The sequence below is a fragment of the Kryptolebias marmoratus genome, linkage group LG23, assembly GCF_001649575.2.
Source record: "Kryptolebias marmoratus isolate JLee-2015 linkage group LG23, ASM164957v2, whole genome shotgun sequence".
Taxonomy (NCBI): Eukaryota; Metazoa; Chordata; class Actinopteri; order Cyprinodontiformes; family Rivulidae; genus Kryptolebias; species Kryptolebias marmoratus.
Window position 1 is genome coordinate 13193155 of NC_051452.1, and position 18648 is coordinate 13211802.

The 18648-nt window shown below is 41.6% G+C and overlaps 2 protein-coding genes across 3 annotated transcripts; one reads left to right on the forward strand and one right to left on the reverse strand.

The window, feature by feature from the left end:
- Positions 1 to 514: 514 nt before the first annotated feature.
- On the reverse strand, positions 515 to 9772 carry LOC108245681 (calsequestrin-2). Its single transcript, XM_017432784.3, has 11 exons — positions 8947 to 9772; positions 6275 to 6359; positions 6058 to 6158; positions 4241 to 4349; positions 3588 to 3661; positions 2180 to 2310; positions 1862 to 1907; positions 1686 to 1740; positions 1497 to 1597; positions 1311 to 1385; positions 515 to 1219 (listed from the first exon to the last, which is right to left on the reverse strand). Exons 1-11 carry the CDS (start codon positions 9244 to 9246, stop codon positions 1013 to 1015), a joined length of 1284 nt encoding a protein of 427 aa, XP_017288273.1. The 5' UTR covers positions 9247 to 9772; the 3' UTR covers positions 515 to 1012.
- On the forward strand, positions 9673 to 18441 carry poglut1 (protein O-glucosyltransferase 1). 2 transcript variants are annotated; one of them, XM_017432793.3, is made up of 11 exons: positions 9673 to 9821; positions 10842 to 10932; positions 13355 to 13498; positions 13582 to 13717; positions 13812 to 13933; positions 14819 to 14878; positions 14996 to 15095; positions 15270 to 15328; positions 16389 to 16556; positions 16628 to 16684; positions 16762 to 18441. In XM_017432793.3, the coding sequence occupies exons 1-11, from the start codon at positions 9749 to 9751 to the stop codon at positions 16916 to 16918; spliced, it is 1167 nt and encodes a 388-aa protein (XP_017288282.1). In that variant the 5' UTR covers positions 9673 to 9748; the 3' UTR covers positions 16919 to 18441. The 2 variants fall into 2 exon arrangements, with proteins under 2 accessions (XP_017288282.1, XP_017288281.1); XM_017432792.3 differs by having other exon boundaries at positions 14819 to 15095.
- Positions 18442 to 18648: the final 207 nt, after the last annotated feature.

Here is an 18648-nt window from a genome sequence, read left to right on the forward strand (position 1 = left end):
GACAGCAGCAATATCAGTCCATGATGCACCTACTCTTTATATATTTTACAAAAGCAGTGATGATTAATACTTACTTTATTGAAAACTTTCATATGTCCATTTTTTACTGAACATTCTCCTGGTCTGCTCACTGAATGTTCATGCTGCTCTTAGCTGGCTCTGCTTGTAAGTTTGCTAGCACTCTGGTATCACGGTTGCAGAGAAAACATGGACTGGATTTCATGTGGTGAGGGAGTACTCTATATGAACAAGTGGAATGGATTTGATAACGAGGCACCAAAGAGGATCTCTACCTTACACTGTAAAGAAAAAGAAAACTGACAGATTTATGATCATATATTTGAGTTAATAATGAAATAATATATGGTTATTTATTTAAACTCATATTCTGGCCACATTATATGGAGTTTTTGTAAAAAAAAAAAAATATATATTTTTTTTTGACACCAAAATTATTTAGGGGGGCTTGAAAACATTTTAGAATGACGAATAACGAACCCCCTAAAACATTTTTTAAAACAGGCCTAGTGACGCCACTGGATGCGTTTCAAGCATAAACATTTATTTGCCACCTCTTTATTCAGAACAGCCCTGAAGCCGGCATAATTACACACTTGCAGGTTTAAAACTAATCAAACTGTTTCTTTTTTTTCTACATAATGAAATGTTTTAGCGTCTCTCTTGGCATCTTGTTTCGGTTTTCAGACGAGCAGCTTTTACGTTTAGGTCCACTCTCCTCGCTCTCATTGTCATGTTGTTCCTCCACAGAGGACTCTAAAAAAATCAATTACAGGAAATCATTATGCTTGGTCAGTAAAAGAATTACAGCTTCAGGCACTGCGCTAACATGGTGATGAATGAGGCCACAACCATTCCCAAGGTAATATTACATTCGCTGCACTTGTCTTTTAAAGCTGAAACATAGACTTTTTGTACCTTTCAGTTTGCTTTTTTAAAGAATTAGAAAGAAAAAAAAGCCATTTTGTTCAATAAAACGATAACTCTGGTTGGTTTAATCATCGTAGTCCTCCTCTTCATCTTGGTCGGGACTTTCGTCGCCGTTTTCCACCATGTAGAGGTCATCTTCCTGCTCGTCGACGGATTTGTCATCGTCCTCGGTGTTTATCCTCCCCGACAGCACGTCCTCAATCCAGTCCTCCAGCTCCTCCGCCGTGGGCAGGTCCTCGTCGTTCGACATGTCTAACCAGACGCTATCAGCCTGGAACACAGCGCAGCGCAAAACAAGAGGTCCTAAAAAGTAAGCTTTTAGGTGCTTCCTGGGTCTGTTCCGGTCCGAGAACCGTACTTACATCGGTGACGTTGACCACACCAATCTGGGGTCGAAACAGATCCAGGTTGAAGGTTTTCTCCCAGTAGGTGGTCAGCTGTGGGGACAAGGCACACCAAGGTCACTTCGCAGGTCTTTTACTCACACGTAAGACGGAATTCACGGCCATTTTCAGACGAATCGTTGCAATTTTAAGGTGAGGAAGAACCAGGGGGAAGTCGTCGGGATCGATCCAGACGATGCTGAGCTCTGGGTTGTTGGTGTTGTCTCTGGCCACGTCTTTCAGGATCTCCAGGAACTCGTAACCGTCTGGGGAAACCACAGAGGAAGTGGACCTTATTTGAGCCCCGTGGGCCAATAACTAAAGCCCTGCTACGTCAGTGGCGCAGCTTCAGACCTGGATCTTCTTCCTCAGCGAAGGCAACGATATGTATTCCATCCATATCGTCCTCCTTAATGTGGAATAAGGAAACAAAACATGTTTACACTGTAGAACTATGATTTAAATAATTAAAATGTAGGGAGCAAACATGTTAGCCATTTGAAACTGCTTTAATAAGATGGATTACTCACCCAAATCTCAAACATATTCTCAGCCCGGAGCTTCCTCAGAGTAGCCCTGTAAAGATCACACTGTCGGTAAATCCCGCCTAAATAAACAAAAAACTTATTTTTTCTTTACTACTAATTACAGTTTCCTCTCAGTTATTAACAATTTCAGCGCAGGACCAAAGGTAAACAGTGACAGAATCAGGATAAAGCGACACAAACGCAGAAAACCTTCATTGTTGTTTTGGTTTCAAGGGCACAAACTGTGGTCAGTAAAAAAAAAAATCTGTCCTAAAAAATATCTGGATCAAGGCCTAATTCTTCAAAATAAATCAGTCTAACCTCCTGTGTTGGTTGACGTATTCAACAATATCCATCTCTGACAGAGGTCTTCCAGGCAAGATGGCCGGCTCCTCCATGAACGGCTCGTAAAAATTAACTTCATTCATCTTTAGGGAAAGATGTTTGGCCACCTGAAACAAGACGACATGCCAGGGTGTCGCATCAGCGCATTATAGAAGCTGCTGTTAATGAACTAAATGGTCATAAAATAAACTAATGTTTTCAACTTTAAATACAATTATTTGATTTATTCTGCTGAGCAAGTTGGTCCCAGTCAGAAGTTGTTGTTTTTTTTTTTTAATTTATGCTGCATTTTATACCTTAAAAGTCAGAAGTTGGATCTGGGAGATTCAGTTTAATGGGTTCCAGGAGGGAAATGGAAAACCAGTTGCTTCACTAACATTGTGCTCAGTAACCAAGCTAACTTTCATTAGCAACAGAAGCTGATAACAATGTATTTCTGCACATTTAAATACTGTAGAAACATACAGAAGTAATACAATGCTATGTGTCCAACTGATTTACTGAGATAAAAACTGACAAAAGTAAAAATAAAACATTTAGTTCTGCGACTATCGCCACTTTTTATGTGCAAGGCAGCCACGTTAAATTTCGGAGTTGGGATTGCTAAGACATTTCAGAGTCAAAATTCCCCCTTTGAGAGGGTTAAAAAAATAATTTTAAATGGAACTTTAATATTTAGACGTCAAAGAATAATGTAACACAGTTATATAAAACAACTACAGCAACATTTAGCTTAGTTTTGCTTAAAGACTAGAGCTAGCTTAGCTTCACAGCTAACTTCTTAATTTGTTGCATATATTTTGTTAATCTTGTACAAAAAAATAAGTTTAATAAAAAATTACTGGGTTAAAGAATATTTTTTGGAACAGCTGCTGACCTCAGTAGGCCTAAAAGCATGTTAGCTAACCGATTAGCTTAAAATAGGTGAAATACCCGTTGGCATAAAAATACCTTCTGATTTATTTAACTTTTTTTAAAGACAATAGGTAAATACTTTACCTAAAATATTTTAAAAAGCTTGAAAAAGTACAAAAAAACATTTTTTAATCTTAAAATTGTACTACTTGATTTAGTTTATTCCAACTTTTGATTCATTTAACAACACAACAGACATTTATTTCAAAATCTTTGCTCCTGAGAATAAGAAATGAACTTTAAGACAAAATTCCGCACATTTTAACCGTCTGAAATCTTTCTGCTTTTCATGAATTGTACGATTTTACAGCTATAAAATTACCATTTAATCTTCTGTCCAGATGTGTCAGATGTGTTTCCCTGTACGTGTCTGGTTTCAGACTGCTTCAGATGTAAAATATGACGTCAGGAACATAAAGGCATTTTTGCTTTGATAGGCGGACGACAGGATCTGTTTACTTTTACTCACAGATTTATCGAATGTAGCAAAGAACTTGATGTAAGGTTGGAATCTCTCCGAGGCCTCCTGAAAAGCCTTGAAGTCTGGGAAAACAAGGAGGCAGAGAGCAGGAAGTGACCGAAACAAAAAAGAAAAAACTACAGTCAGCGCTGAAGGTGAGCATTCATATAAAGCAAGCTGTAAAACCCCCATTATCTTTATTCAATTCCCAGACGTCGTCTTCGTTCAGGTCTGTCTTAACACAGTTTTATTAGCTTGTGCAGCGCTCCCAACAAGGACCACCCTGTCTCCGGACAGATATAGGGTTCATAATGAAATTTTGTGCCACTGTCATATCAAAGCCGATAGCATCTTCTCAGCTTCAATTTCTCTCCTTTCCTCTCGGAGACGAACTATAATTGCAGTTTGACCTATTACATGAAGTGCTGGGGGCTATTTAAAGTCTCCTGTGAGGCTGAGGGGAAGTTGTCTGGAATCGGGTTTCTTTTTAACGGCCTGTTAGGCTTCACGGCTGGGATTAGGATCCATTAGCGTCTCGGGAGCACGCTCCGGTGCCGGTAAGAGACGGCGCGCGGTTGTATTTTTAACCCACCGGAAATTTAAAAACGCAAGCGCGTTGTTTAAATGCGAGGCGTTGGGGAAAGAGTTTGAAAAAAACCAACGTGAGTCCTCTCCTCTGAAGTAACCGATGAGTCGGATGTCCTCTTCCATTCTCTCGAAGGCTCGCAGCTCCATGGCGTTACTTATGATCTCTACTGGGTCCTCCAGCACCTAACAAAAAAAAAAAAAGGCAGATCAGTTTGGATTGCACTGTAGAGAACTGTTGCCTCACACCAACGAGAAGGTGGAAATCTCAGGTGGACCTGTCTACATAGGTGGAGTTTTTTATGTTGTCCTCGCTCATCTTTGTTCGGTTAATTGTTTATTTCAGATCAACCATAGGTCTCCGCCAAGGAGGTGATGTTTTTGGTAACCTTGGTCTGTCTGTCTGTGGACAAGATTACTTAGAAAGTTATGAATGGATTTCATTAAATTTTCAGGAAACTTCAAATATAGCGCAAGGTACAAGTGGTTACATTTTGGTCGTGATCTGATCAAAGGTCAAAGGTCACAGATCAGCCTGTGCTCTAACTCTGCAGCTGTATAACAGGAATGTTAAACCCCACAGCTGGACACCTCATGGATCAAGGGTGATCAATGCTGATTTCAAGGTTCGTGGGGTCAAAGGTCACAGGTAACCCCTTCATCTTTTTTGTTTCCTCCACCAAGGAGGTTCTGTTTCCGGCTGTGTCCATCGGTTTGTCTGTCTGTCTGTTAGCGAAGATCAGGTGAAAACTAAAGAACAGATTTGGATGAAATGTTCAGGAAATGTTGGGATTGAAACAAAAAAACTATGGACTGCACACTAGTGGTGATCCAGATTATGATTCGGATCGGACTGTTTTAATCCCGCTGTGGTGCTCTCTGAGAGCTCCTGGTTGTCTCTGTGTTGACTCTATCCAGGGTGGTGTCCCCAGCTACCAAACGATGCCTGCTTCAAGTTAATAGTCTCAGATTTGTCTCATTCCATCGTGGTTCAGTGTCATCACACCAGTCAAGGTCCTATTCATTTGTGAGGAAAATAAAAGCACAGCTGGGTTGCCTTAATAATTGGCGACTGGCACGAATTGTTTTTTTTTTTCCTGCTTTGCATATGTGACCCGTTATTATCTTCATCTGAAAAGCTTCAAAATGAGTTGTAGTTTGTTGAAATTTATCACCTGGCAACAAGCTAGTTTTGTTTACAAGAGAGCTGGTTTGAAAACTGGATTTTTATTGGTCTGGAGTGATCTCATCCCTGTATTTCAAAAAAAAGGAATCCTCAAGCTTCACAATGACGCCAACCATTATAGGAAGGGATTTCCCAACTCTATGGCAACCTACAGAGAAAAATGGTCCATTTCAAAGGAAATTACAAGAATTATTTCTGACTACATACCTATAAGAAAACTTCAATTCTAAAGGTAGATTAGGAAGATTATCTGCTATTTTAGTTACTGGCTAGATGGTGTCTTTATGAACTCATTTTTATGTAAATCTCAGTTATGGCAAAAATCTATAATTTCTTTTGCCCTGCAACCTGTGAGCATTCTGACTCATTTTGCAGCACCAAACTTTGATCCAAATGTTTGGTCAAAGACGGTATTTATTAAAATGAGCTGTAATTTTTGGAGGTAAATTGGTAAATTTCCAGTTGCACTCACTGAATCCTGAGTGTTTGCAGTTCACCTTAGCTAACACAAGAACGGCCACAGCTCAGCCACTTTCACAGCTGTTGGGCTAAAATTCTGCGTGGCAGTAGCCGCGAGTCATCCCCAACACATACTCCGAGCACCAACGGATCCCGCGGGCTTACCCTCGTTTAACGCGTTTTCGAAGGAGGTCGATGCTGTTGTTTGGCTTCTTTATGACGTGAAAAAGGAGAATAATTTTCACTTACATCCAAGAGGAATTCCACCAGTGTGTCTGCCGACAGCTCCCCGTCGAACTCAATGACCCGGTCATCCTTGAAGACATACAAGCTGCCCACCTCCTCCAAACCTGGTTTGACGGCAACAAATATTGACCATTACTCCCCGACCGTCAACCTGAAACTCACTCGTTGGGTGAATGTTTAGTAGTGTTGTGACACAAAAGATGTGACACGAAGCTCATACCTAATTTCTTCGCTACTTTAGCGTCTTTTTGGGCGTCCACCATTCCAAAACCAATGTCTTTGTTCTCCAGGACTTGAGCTGTAAGCTTCGCAACAAACAGTCCAACAGTTAGGCGTCTCGATGTGCCAGGAGTACAGAATATTTAGCCAATTTTAAAGAACTGTTCTGACACCGTGGGTCACCGTAAACAAAGAACGTAATAAATTAAAAGGTGAAAAGTCCCCGAAAGCAAAGAAAATAAAAAATCTGACTCTAACTTTGAATCATCTTGTCTTCAGGAAAGCTTGAGATGGAAGCACTCTTTTCTCTTTACATTTAAATTGGTGTTTCTGTGTGTTTGAGCTGGCGTCCTCAGCTTCTCCTGTCTCCGGTTCATTACCGAGGTGTTTTGGTGCTAATAGCCCCCCGCAAAGCCTTCTTGTTCGAGAGGAACTCCTGACAGCTCACAGCTGCTGAAGGACGTCTGAGCCTTTTCTGCTTCTAAACACCACAAGCAGAAAAATCGCTCGAAATGGAGCTCAAAGCGAATGAACGTGCTAAAAACATTACAACAGAACCCCACGCCCAAAAGAAAGTTTGACAACTCGAGCACGGGAAGGATGAGGACGTGAAAGTCAGTTTATTTCAGTCCCAGGCAGATGTTAATTGGTTTTGAGAGCGAGCTATAATTAAAAGAATGACCCAGAAATGGTCCCTGGATAGATGTGAGCCGCTGAGGAGAGAACAGAATGGGATTAAAAATCGCTGCTTGCTGCTTTCAGGAGAGTGCAGGTAAAGCGGAGCAGGAATCAATCGAACTGACAGCAGGACGGCGGCTCCTCGGCTTACAATCAGGCAGGAAGTCTCGAAACTGGGAGACAAAGGAGAAATAAAGCGTTCAGCATTCCGGACAGGAGGGATCAGTTCCTTTGTTGTGACAAGTCAGGGCGACAGATTATACACCGCGGGGGTTTTCACCTCCAGCTCCCTGAGACATTCCTTCGGTATCAGTCATAGCGGACCTATCAGAGCTCTGTTTGCCACCAGCGAGCCCAGGTCTGTGGCAGGTTTCCGGCCTCAGCAGAGAAAGGTTCAGGTCGTTCGAAGTGAGGGTCTGCGGGATTGTCATGAACAATGAACATCTCACCTGTTGTAGATAGCGTTTTGAAGGAGCTCCGTTTGAAGAAACGGCTAAATTGCGACCAGACCGACGAGCCAACAGCTCGTTCAAGCGAGGCCACGACCAAAGTGGGGTGCTGCCGTCTTAAAACGACTCAAATCTGAAAAACTTTAACAATTTACATGAACACAATCCTATAAACCTTTACACCGATGTCAGTTTTGTATTATATGGTATTTAAATAGTAATTTTAACTGAATTTTGATGCAAAAATTTGTAGTAATGTTTTTGTTTTTTTTTTAAATACATTTTTTGAATTTCTGCAGCTAGCTGTAGCACTTAAAATGCAGCTGGGAGGACCACAAACTGGAATATCAGGATATTTCTGCTGGAACAACAGTGTAATGTGAATAAGATAACAGTGTTGAAGGAGCCTTAAGCTGACATCTCCCTGGGCTGCAGTTATTGGCAACAAGTTGGAGATACAAACATGACCCGTGTTGGCAAAATGAGTCAGAACGAGCTCAGGCTGCGGTGCAAAAAAACGTGAAAATATTGATTTTTCCCATAATTGAGGTTAGCATAAAACCGAGTCCATAAAGACACTATTTATCAATCCCAGGAACTAAAATAATCTAACTTTAAATAAAAGTTTTTTAACAGACATGATTTCAGAAATAATCCTTTGAATTTCCTTTGAAATTGACCACTTTTTTCTGCCGGCGCTGAGCGCTGGGAAATCCCTTCGTAGAATGTCTAGCGTCATTGTGCAGCTTTAGGATCCCCTTTTTAATACAGGGCTGGAATTCCTGATGAGATCACTCCAGATCAATAAAAATTGAGTTTTCAAACCGGCACTCTCGTAAACAAAGCTAGCTTGTTGTCGCCAAATCGTCAAATTTCAACTGACTACTTTTTATACTTGAAAATATAAGTTGATTTTGAAAAAAAATCCCTATTGTGATTCATTTTGCCAGCACAGGTTGCATATTTGTGAGAAAACAGGTGAACTTTTACCTTGAATCACACTAAATTAGCTCCATGGGTCACCAGCCGCTTCCAAAGCTGTCTCACGTTTCTGCGCTTTCTGACTCGTGGAAACGAAACTGAGACGAGTTCCCGTCACGACCCTGCGACTGATTGGAGAGAAGATTAGTTGAGCGAGTTTCCCAAACACGTTCAAAATTCCATGAACACGAAAAGTGAGGCGACTCACGGGAGGAAATCAAGAACCCCTGTGAACGTTTTGAGACATTGTGGGAACTCCCTCGCAATTTGTCGCCAACAGACGCAGTCCAGTGAGATAGGCTGTCTGAAAAGCTGTCTACAACAGGTAAGATACTCATTGTTCATAACCTTTCCACAGAACGCCACTTCAAAAGATCTGAACTATTCGTACTACAGGTTTGTGGAGATGAACAATGAACTAACAGTTCAGACTGATTACTCCTTGTAACCAACCTCAATCACATTTAATTCATTTTATGTTCGCTATCAACTCTGTTTCACGACACAGAAAGAGCGCCACCCCTGATCTCGAAGTCTACCCTCCAGCCCGAGCGCCTCGTCTCACCTCCAGCACCAGCTCGGTCATCTGGAACTGCTTCTGCAGGCCCTTGGTGGCCGGCACGGGTTCGTGGTAGAACAGGCACAGCAGGTCGTATCTCTTCAGGGCCTTCTTGAAGTTGCGCTCGTTGACGTCCAGCACCCTGTCCTTGCCGTCGAAGTTGGGGAACTCGAGACCTTCCTCAGCCCCGCAGAGGAAAACCAGACGGAGGCTGAGGCCGGACAGGAGGGAGAGCCAGATCTGCCGCATCGCTGCTCGCCTCTGAAGCCTAAACTTGACCCGATCCACACATGCGCCAGAAGACATCCACAGATCTGAGCTCAAGCAAATATAAAACGTAACCTAATGTTTCATCCCTGCCTTTTTTCTGCTGCTCTCTCTCTCCTCTGGTCCTTTATCTTCTCCTCTCTGTGTCTTCTCGCCTCCCAAATCTCAGGAGGGTCCCAGTCCTCCTCCCTGAAACTCAAAGCACTGAGGACATTTAAAGAACAATCATTCATTAAGCTGCCATTTAATCCTCTAAAATACTCAGAAATTGGAAAAAAAATGTTCACTCACTAATCCATATCAAAGAACACAATGATAGTGTTGTGGTTATGCAGTTGGGAGTGATATAAAGTGTTGTGTTTCTGTGTAAGAATCAGTAAATGTGCTTTTTGTGTTTTTTCGATGCGGCTTTCTTCTCGGTGTTACGGTAAGGTGGGGGAACCCTGCCGCGCGCGTTACCGTAGTAACCGTATCCAGGCAGTAGTAACGGAGCACAGAGCGCCGCTTTGTTCGCAGGCGAAGCTGCAGGACAGGAGAACAAATGGAGCCCCGCTGGCTCTGGAGCGCGCTACTATTGCCCCAACTTTGCTGCGCGACTTGGGTCCGCGCCTCAGGTAGCCCTTCTATGAACATATGCGCTTTCAAAATTTTTTTTTAAAGCAGCAGTGAGGGTTAGTGTCGTCGCCGCGGCTCCTCGGGGTAACTCTTGTGTAGGGTTAGCGAGCTAGCTGCGAGCTAACTGTGGGTAAAAGTGACCGCTTTAGCTAACAGCGGCTAAATCGTGTTAATGTTCTGTTTCCCCACCTAAACAGACCCATTTGAATCGGCCTGTAAATTAAAGTCCTAGCAGTCAATGAAGGAATGCATGTCGCCCGCCACCTTTCATGCTACATTGAGTTAATCTTCACGCCGAAGCGGGACAAAGTTAAAGCCGTCCGGGTCAAACTTCGTAAAATGACTCTAATCTCGCGATATTCCGGGATCTGAACTCCTAGCGCTTAGAGCATGTGTTGGGAATCACTCTCAGCTAACTACCACGCCACATATGAGCTCAGTAGCTGTAAAACTGACTGAGTTTTAGACACTTTGGTTGACTATCTAAGGCGGCCATCTTGAATGGAGTCTACTCCAGAAGTCAATGAGTTGTAGATGTTCATCCAATGATTACTCTCTGAAAGGTTTGTCAACATCCAACCAGTGGTTCATGGGATATTTTGCTAACAGAGGCACATACATACAAAAAGACATGGGTAAAAACATTATCTATAAAGACAGTTGTGTGTTATTTGTCCTGAAGGTCCAATTTTATAAAGACAAGCGTTTTAATCAACCTACAGATTGATAGATTATTTAGGATTTCTGCATAGTTTTGGAAAATACAGAAAAATATATTTATATTGATTAGTAGTAGTGAAAAGTCCTGAGCATTCATTCTTTCATTCATTCAGTTTACAGTAACGATAAAGACAGAATTAGCACAGTTTAAACAACAAAAATCGTATCGAATTGTGTTTTCAGTGATTTTTTTCCCATCACTGCATTTTAAACCATAAGAAACTCTTCGTTCAAGTGGAAAATTTAGGTTCAGTCAAAACTTTGGGTTTGTTTAATCTTTTCTCCATGTGCTGTCGCAGACGAACAGTGGAAGAAAATCCGAGAACAGATTTCTGAAGCTGTTCGAGGACACCGCCCGTGCAGCCCTGTCAGCTGCAGCTGCCACCTCAGGTGAGTGTTTTCACTCTGCATCAACTTTTCACCTCTAATTACGAAACAAACGAAGAAAATGATTAAAATCACACGTATTAGGAATGGGGCTACAGCAGAAATAAAACTAATAGAAGCCCAAATCAGGGCTTTTGTACAATTTACAATTGAAAGAGCCATTTTTCCTGTCTCTCCTATTAAACAAGTAAGATTTATATAGAGCCACAAAATCTGTCTGACTATTAAAATAAGCTAAAAGGATATACATGTAGTTGTGACTTTTTTAATTTTAAATTACTACTTTAAAGATGAACTGAAATCAAATCTCAAAAAACTGACATTTCATGTATGTTATTTAGTCAAACATCCACACAACATTGCAGGGACCCATTTTCTGACCTAAATGTTGAATAAACTGTTTTTAACTTTTAAGTCAATAATTTTCTAAGTGGGTGATTTGTTGGGTGGAGTTCATGACGCTGTGCCACGGCAGGCCAAGAACGCTGCTACTGTCCGGATGTTTACTTGTGGAAAAGGAAGAAGAAGCCTTTTTTAAACACAAAAAAATGCTAAAAGACTTGGCGGGAGTAATGGATAAACAACCATACCAACATGAGCTGGAACAGACGGCTGGATCTATGGAATCAGATGAAAACTCTTCAGATTTGGATTTTGTTGATGACCAGGACCGTCATGGCCGACAAAACGACGCGCATAATGACTAATTTGGGAATGAGCGGTTCTCCTCTTTGAAGTGATCCAAACCGAGTTCTGATGGTGATTCCCACATCAGAGCTGTTCTTTTAACTGATGTTGCCTTCAAAACACGTTTCATTTCAGCTGTAAGAGTATCGACAACAATAGGGGAACAAACAGTTCAAGAAAATCACTTTCCTTAAGAGAAATATGTCGACACATTTCAGTTTTTCTCATATTTGTAGAAATTAAATACGATAAGGAGCTCACTAAGAGCTAAAACCAAAACATTAAGTTCCCCTTTAATGTTTTAAAAAGAGTAAACAAGAAAAATAGACCCATTTATTGGTTATTTAAGACCTGAATGTCCTCTAATAAAAAAAAATCTGCTTAGGGTTGGTTAAGGCTTTCATTCGAAGCAAGTCTTCGTTTCTGTTCTTCTCTTTGTTCTAAGAAGAACCTGCTTGAAGCCTTTAAATCTAGTGTTTTCCGATTGATTTCGAGAGTGGCCTGTTTTAGAACGTAAAACTGTATTTTAAAGACAAATTTACTGAGAAATGCCGGCCGCAGTTAGCTGATCCTAGTACAGACAGGATGTGAAGCTCAGCGTTTACAGAAGAATTTAGATGTTGACTCATTTTTTTTTTAAAAATCAGCCCAACAGAATTGTGTTATTAGTGTCATACTGCTGCAGAAAATCACAGCACAGGTGGGAAAACTGTACATCTGAACAGCTACAACCATCATTTACTGATCAGAATAATTTATAAAATTATTCAGTACTCTTGATCTAAATTAATCACTTAAAACCTTTATTGCTGTTTTTTGTTGTTGTTGTGTTATATTTTAAATTTTAAAGGAGTATTTGAAGCTTGTTGAAGTGGGGTTCTGTGGACGGGTTGTCATCGGTTAATATCTTACCTGTCGTAGACGGCTCCTTGAACGGAGAGCCAGGTTCATTCTGGCCACACCGACGAGCTCGCGGCTAGTCGGAGCGAGAGAGCAACTCCGACCTCAACAGTTTCACAGCAGTTCATCTTAACGTTACTTCGTCGAACCTTCAGTTTCAGTTATTTCCATCGAATTTACAGCTGTCTGCAAACACAATAGTGGCAGCAGCAGCTAGCTGTAGCACTTCAGCAAGAATATACAGAAGCATATTGCTGCCATCTGCAGCAGAAAAACAAAACAAAATCTTCTTATAATGTGAAACGTTGAATGTTTTACCTATTTTTTGAACTTTATAACAAGTGTTTGTGTTATTACAGTAAAGTACAACACAGTACTTATGGAAAAGATTCAAATAATTATATAATTTTTACATTATGACAAGGTGTCTTAAAGCAAAAAGTATTTTGTTTTAATGTGAAAATGCTGTTATAACCAGAAAGTTCATAAAAATATATACAGAAAAAAATGTTTTTATGTTAAAAGAAGACGTTAAAACAAGAATCGCAGTACAAAAAAAAGAATATTTCTGCTGAAATAACTGCGTGATGTGAAACTAATGACCATGTAAAAGTTTCTAAAGTATAAATGTCTGAGATTAGACTTGTTTTAAGACGGCAGCCGTCTGTTATCTCCAGTCAGATTTAAGCTCTCTATAAACTGAGGTCCAAAGAGCCATCTGCAGCAGGTAAGATATTAACTGTTCATACCCTGTCCTCAGCCGGCCTGTCCCCCTAAGCTTTTAAAACATTAATCAGGTAATCTGAAGCCTTCTGTTGTTTTGAATTCCTCTTTTCAGCGTCCTACAGCATGACTTGAAGCCATTTAAAGGAGGTGTTTCTGCAGACCTCATGGCCACCACGGTTCAGAGGGGGGTGGGCACCCACTACCAGATTATTGGACACAAGTTATACAGAGAGAACAACTGCATGTTCCCCGCCAGGTAGGTATTCAAAGCACCTGGAGGACGCGTTCGGGTTTATCTGGGCCTGTTTACGATCCGGCGTCGACCGTTTCCGCCTCCAGGTGCAGCGGCGTGGAGCATTTCCTGCTGGGGCTGATTGACAGGCTGCCGGACGTGGAGCTGGTGGTAAATGTGAGGGATTACCCTCAAGTCCCCCACTGGGTGCAGCCAACTCTGCCCGTCTTCTCCTTCAGTAAGGTCAGGACCTTTATTCACGAGCAAACAGACAAATACCAGTGCTCGTGAGCTGACTCGTTTTTTTTATTTGATTTATGCGTTTTTCTTTAAGTAGACCTCAGAATACCAGGACATCATGTACCCGGCGTGGACGTTTTGGGAGGGCGGGCCTGCTGTGTGGCCCATATACCCCACGGGACTGGGAAGATGGGATCTGATGAGGGACGAGCTGAAAAAGTAAGGTTTAACACTGCAGAGAGACGACCAAATCGCAGATATTTATGGTCGACACAGAAAAGCTGGCTCGACCGAACAGTCAGATGTGAGGAAACAATGACTAGCTGTTAAATCAGACTTCAGGCTCAGTCACGTTCTCAAACAAATAAGGGGTGAACACATCAGTAGATGGTTTTATATTAAATGCTGTCCACTGCTTCAGTCAAGAAGATCAGATTGTGTAAAACTTAAGGTCTGTAGAGGATGAGGAAAAGGTAAATACACCAAAACTGAATTTATATGTGACCTCAGCTGCATCTGCCTGTAAACAAAAAACACGAAAATATTGGTTTCTGGCAAAATTAACATTCATGTAAAAATAAGTTCATAAAGACATCATTTAGTGAGCTCAGTAACAGATGAATACATGAATAAATAGTTGGACAAATAGCAGATGGATGAATGGGCGAACGAATGAATGGATGGCTAAATGAATAGTTGGATGGATGGTTGGATGAATAAATGAATGGATAGTTGGAAGGATAAATGGATGGCTGGATAAATAAATGGATGGTTGCATGAATAGCTGGAACGATAAATGAATGGATGGATGGATGGATGGAAGGATGAATGAATGGATGGTTGGATGGATGGATGGATGGAAGGATGAATGAATGAATGGATGGTTGGATGGATGGATGGATGGAATGCTCCTTTTGAATTAATTTGTATGAAACAAAATAAAGTGTTATTTGTTGAATATCCTGAACTGACAGAACATTATTGACCCTCTGGGAGAACTCCTTCAGGGAACTAGAAGGTGTATTATTCTGTCCTCCTTTAATATTTGGGTGTGTTTAAAATGATCGTACCTGATGTGATCGTGTCCTGTGTGTAACTGGTTAGGGCTGCAGCTCAGTGGCCCTGGACGAAGAAAAAGGCCAAAGGCTTCTTCCGAGGCTCCAGGTCAGTCCTGAACATGAGGTTTCTGTTTCTGTTTCTGCTTCTGCGTTTGATGGAGGGAGCTGTGGCTTCAGCCGACTTTGGGTTCATCCTCTGTCCCCCCCCCCTCCCTCTCTGTAGAACCAGCCCGGAGCGCGACCCGCTCATCCTCCTGTCCAGAGAGGCCCCTGAGCTGGTGGATGCTGAGTACACCAAGAACCAGGCCTGGAAGTCTGAGAAGGTCCGCCACACCAGGGTCTAACACACCTGCAGAAACTATAACCTGTCGCTGCTTTAAATAAAAGACTGTAACCGTGTCATTTAGACAAGTCAGGCTCGAGAACAACATTCAGATGGGGTACTGTAAATAATGTCAGGGTTTCATTTCTAACAGACAGCTTTCTGTCTTCATCAGGACACTCTTGGGAGGCCTCCAGCTAAAGAAATCCCTCTGGTAGATCACTGCAAGTGGAAGTAAGTTCAATACACCTCGCCATAAACTGAACACGTCCGTTTGCTTCCCACTTCCACACAAAAAAACACATTCTCGTCCTTTTCTCCAAACATCACTTTTCTTTTTCTGCTGTCACCATGATTGACACCCGTCAGTCACCCTGTCTTATCTCACATTAACTGGACTTCAGTGCAGTACTCGAGTAAATGTACTTAGTTACTTTCCAGGACACTGGACTGCTCATGTTGTGTTCACTGACACTGGTCCTGGCTCGGTTATATGCATTACTATAGATTTTATCACAGAACTACCCTTGGTTGTTGATTGTTTTTTGTTTGAGGTTTTAATCATTTTAGTTGTTCAAATTGCGCAGCAGGCCAGCGAATCAGATCTTTTGTAGTGAGGTTCTGAACAATCAGTATCTTACCTGCTGCAGATGACTTTCCTAACATCCTCAGTTTGGTTTCTGCTCAAACTGATGAGCTAACGGCTGATATGAGCGAGGCTATTATTAAAACAGCTACAAATATCATTTATAAGCATTTCCATAACGACAATTCTGCTTTACTCTTATCCTGCTGTAAATATGATATTTCTGCCAAAAGTGCCACTGACTGCAGTGGAAGTGCTACAGCTAGCTGCTACAGAACCACAGAATCCTATAAGCAGAACACTTTGGTCTTGACTGCAGTCAGACTAGCCATTAGCTCATCAGTCCTGTCAGGCTGAGTTTGTCCAGTCTTACCTACAACAGGTAAGATACTGACTGTACGTTATATTTCTCCACTTTAAAAGATCTGAAATGATTTAGTTTGGAAATGAGTTGCACTTTTTCAGACCACGGAGGACAGCCTTTTATTCAGACCGTTATAAGGCGGCTTATATTATGGGATGTCTCTGTCAGTCTGTGGACAGTTTCCTGTAGGTGTCCTAACTCTGTAACCGCGGACCATATGAACGTCAAACTGCACAGCTGGACACCTCATGGGTCAAGGGGGATTCGTTGTGAAAAACCTTCGAGCGGTTTTGAAGCCAGTCTGTTACGGTCTCATCAGACACCTTCTCCTCCGCCCCCTGCAGATATTTATTCAACTTCCGGGGCGTGGCGGCGAGCTTCCGCCTGAAGCATCTCTTCCTGTGCAGCTCGCTGGTGTTTCACGTCGGCGACGAGTGGCAGGAGTTCTTCTACCCTCAGCTGAGACCCTGGGTCCACTACGTCCCTGTCAAACAGGATCTGTCCGACGTCAGGTACGCCGGCGAGCAGCTTTTCATTTGCTAACTGGAGCTCGTGTGTCAGTGTTGATGTCCTGTCTCCTCAGGGAGCTTCTACAGTTCGCCAAAGAGAACGACGCAGTCGCTCAGGAGATCGCCACGAGGTAATGGGTTGATTTGTTTGAACTGACTTAAGATAGAAATGCATTCTACAGCTCTGTTCCTCCCGTCCTCCCCACAGGGGGAAGGAGTTCATCCTCAGCCACCTCCAAATGGAGGACGTCTCCTGCTACTGGGAGAGGCTCCTCACCGAGTTCAGCCAGCTTCTTACCTACAAACCCAGCAGAAACCCCAACTACAAACAGGTCGTCCAGAAACCCGGCAGGACCGAGCTGTAAGACTTCATCTGGAGCGGGGCAGCTGGAGTGGACTCAACGTAATGAATGTACTGTACCTGCTGTGCTACAAAAAGCTGTTTTAGTCCAAGTTTTAAGTCTTTATCTGTTTTAATGTAGAGGACATGAAAGCCATCAGACTCGTAGACGTTCTAATGAAGGTGCTCCTCGTAGTTTAGTAAAAAAAACCTGCAGCTTGAATTCTGTTAATGCTGCAGTTCCTTCAGGTGGCCACTAGGGGGCTCATGTGCCTACGTTTCTTACTGTTTACTTTATGGTTAATTAATGTGAAAGAGCAATAATGTTTGTTTGTTTGTCACGTTAGCAAAATATCTCATGAACCACTAGATGGATTTTTCTCCCAGTAATCATTAGATCTACAACTGATTGAGTCAAATTGATTGAAAATGGCCACCACAACTTATCAACCTTAGCAAACACAAAAATGGCTGCAACTCAGTTGATGTTACAGATACTGAGCTTACATTTGGTGTGGTAGTAGCTGAGAGTCTCCAGCTCATACTCGAAGCCCGAACAGACGTGTCTCTTTAACTGAGTTTAAGTTTGTGAATTTTTGCTGCACTAAAGAAGCATTTTGAAGCAACTTCCTGTCCTGACAGACCATAACTGAAGGAAGTGACGATATTTCAGGAGAAATACCCCCAGAAATACCAAATTTACAAGAAGGCTGAATCTTATAGATTAGAAAACCTGTCATGTTGCATCATAAGCAGAATATTATTCAGAGATTTTGGTATTGGACTTGCAAGTAAGGACTAAACTTCTGTTTACTTTAGTAATTTTGTTTTTAATTGTCTCCCTAACAATTAGAAGTATTTTGTTAATATGATCTAAATTGAGCTTTTTGTTCATATTTAGTTCTCTATATTGACCTGACAGTTTGGCAGCTTCTGCACTCATTAATGGTTCTACTTGTCAGGATAGTTGAAAGCTGCTTAAAGTGAACGTAGCCATGGATATTTGTGTTTGGGAGGAGAAATGTTCTGTAGTTGCCTAATTATTGAGGAAACTGCTGAATCACTTCATCCCATGGGCCTCCTCTTTGTTGTATTTTGTATTTTTTTTTTTTCCTCCATGAACAGTAGAATTGAGACACCGCCCTCTACTGTTCAACTGAAGCAACTGCAGCAGACTCATTAAATCACTACAAGATCCTTTCAAATGAAGTGCTAACAATAAGCAATAATTATAGAGACATGTTTGTTTACACTGTAGTTTCAAAGAAACCTTCATGTTGTGTTTACTTTAAGAAGAATCAGTCCGTGTCAAACCGGATTAATTTGAATATGTTGTAGTATTCATATGATCCTGTCAACAAGAAGGTTTTTATTCATGTCACCTGGTTTGTTTTTTTGTTTTATGCAGCTATTTGAGATCGTGGCCAGTTTGTTTTTATTTTGACCAAAGAAGCTGTGATCAAGTTCTCTGTTAGTGTTTGACTTTAAGATTTACTCACTTTTTTAAACACTTTTTTTACTACAATAAACTAATTCAAAACACCTGAACTGGCTCTGCATTTACTGTGTTTAGTGTTGTAGTATTGACATTGCTCACTTGTTTTGTGGGGGGTTTTTTTTGTTTGTTTGTTTTGTTTTTTTAGTCTAGCTAATTCTGCAAACTTTGTGCTGTTTTAGCCGTTCACTGTTCAAAACATTCAGCTCATTCAGCTGAGGGCTGCTGTGACCTTTGGTTTTTGTCACTTTTATAGTTTT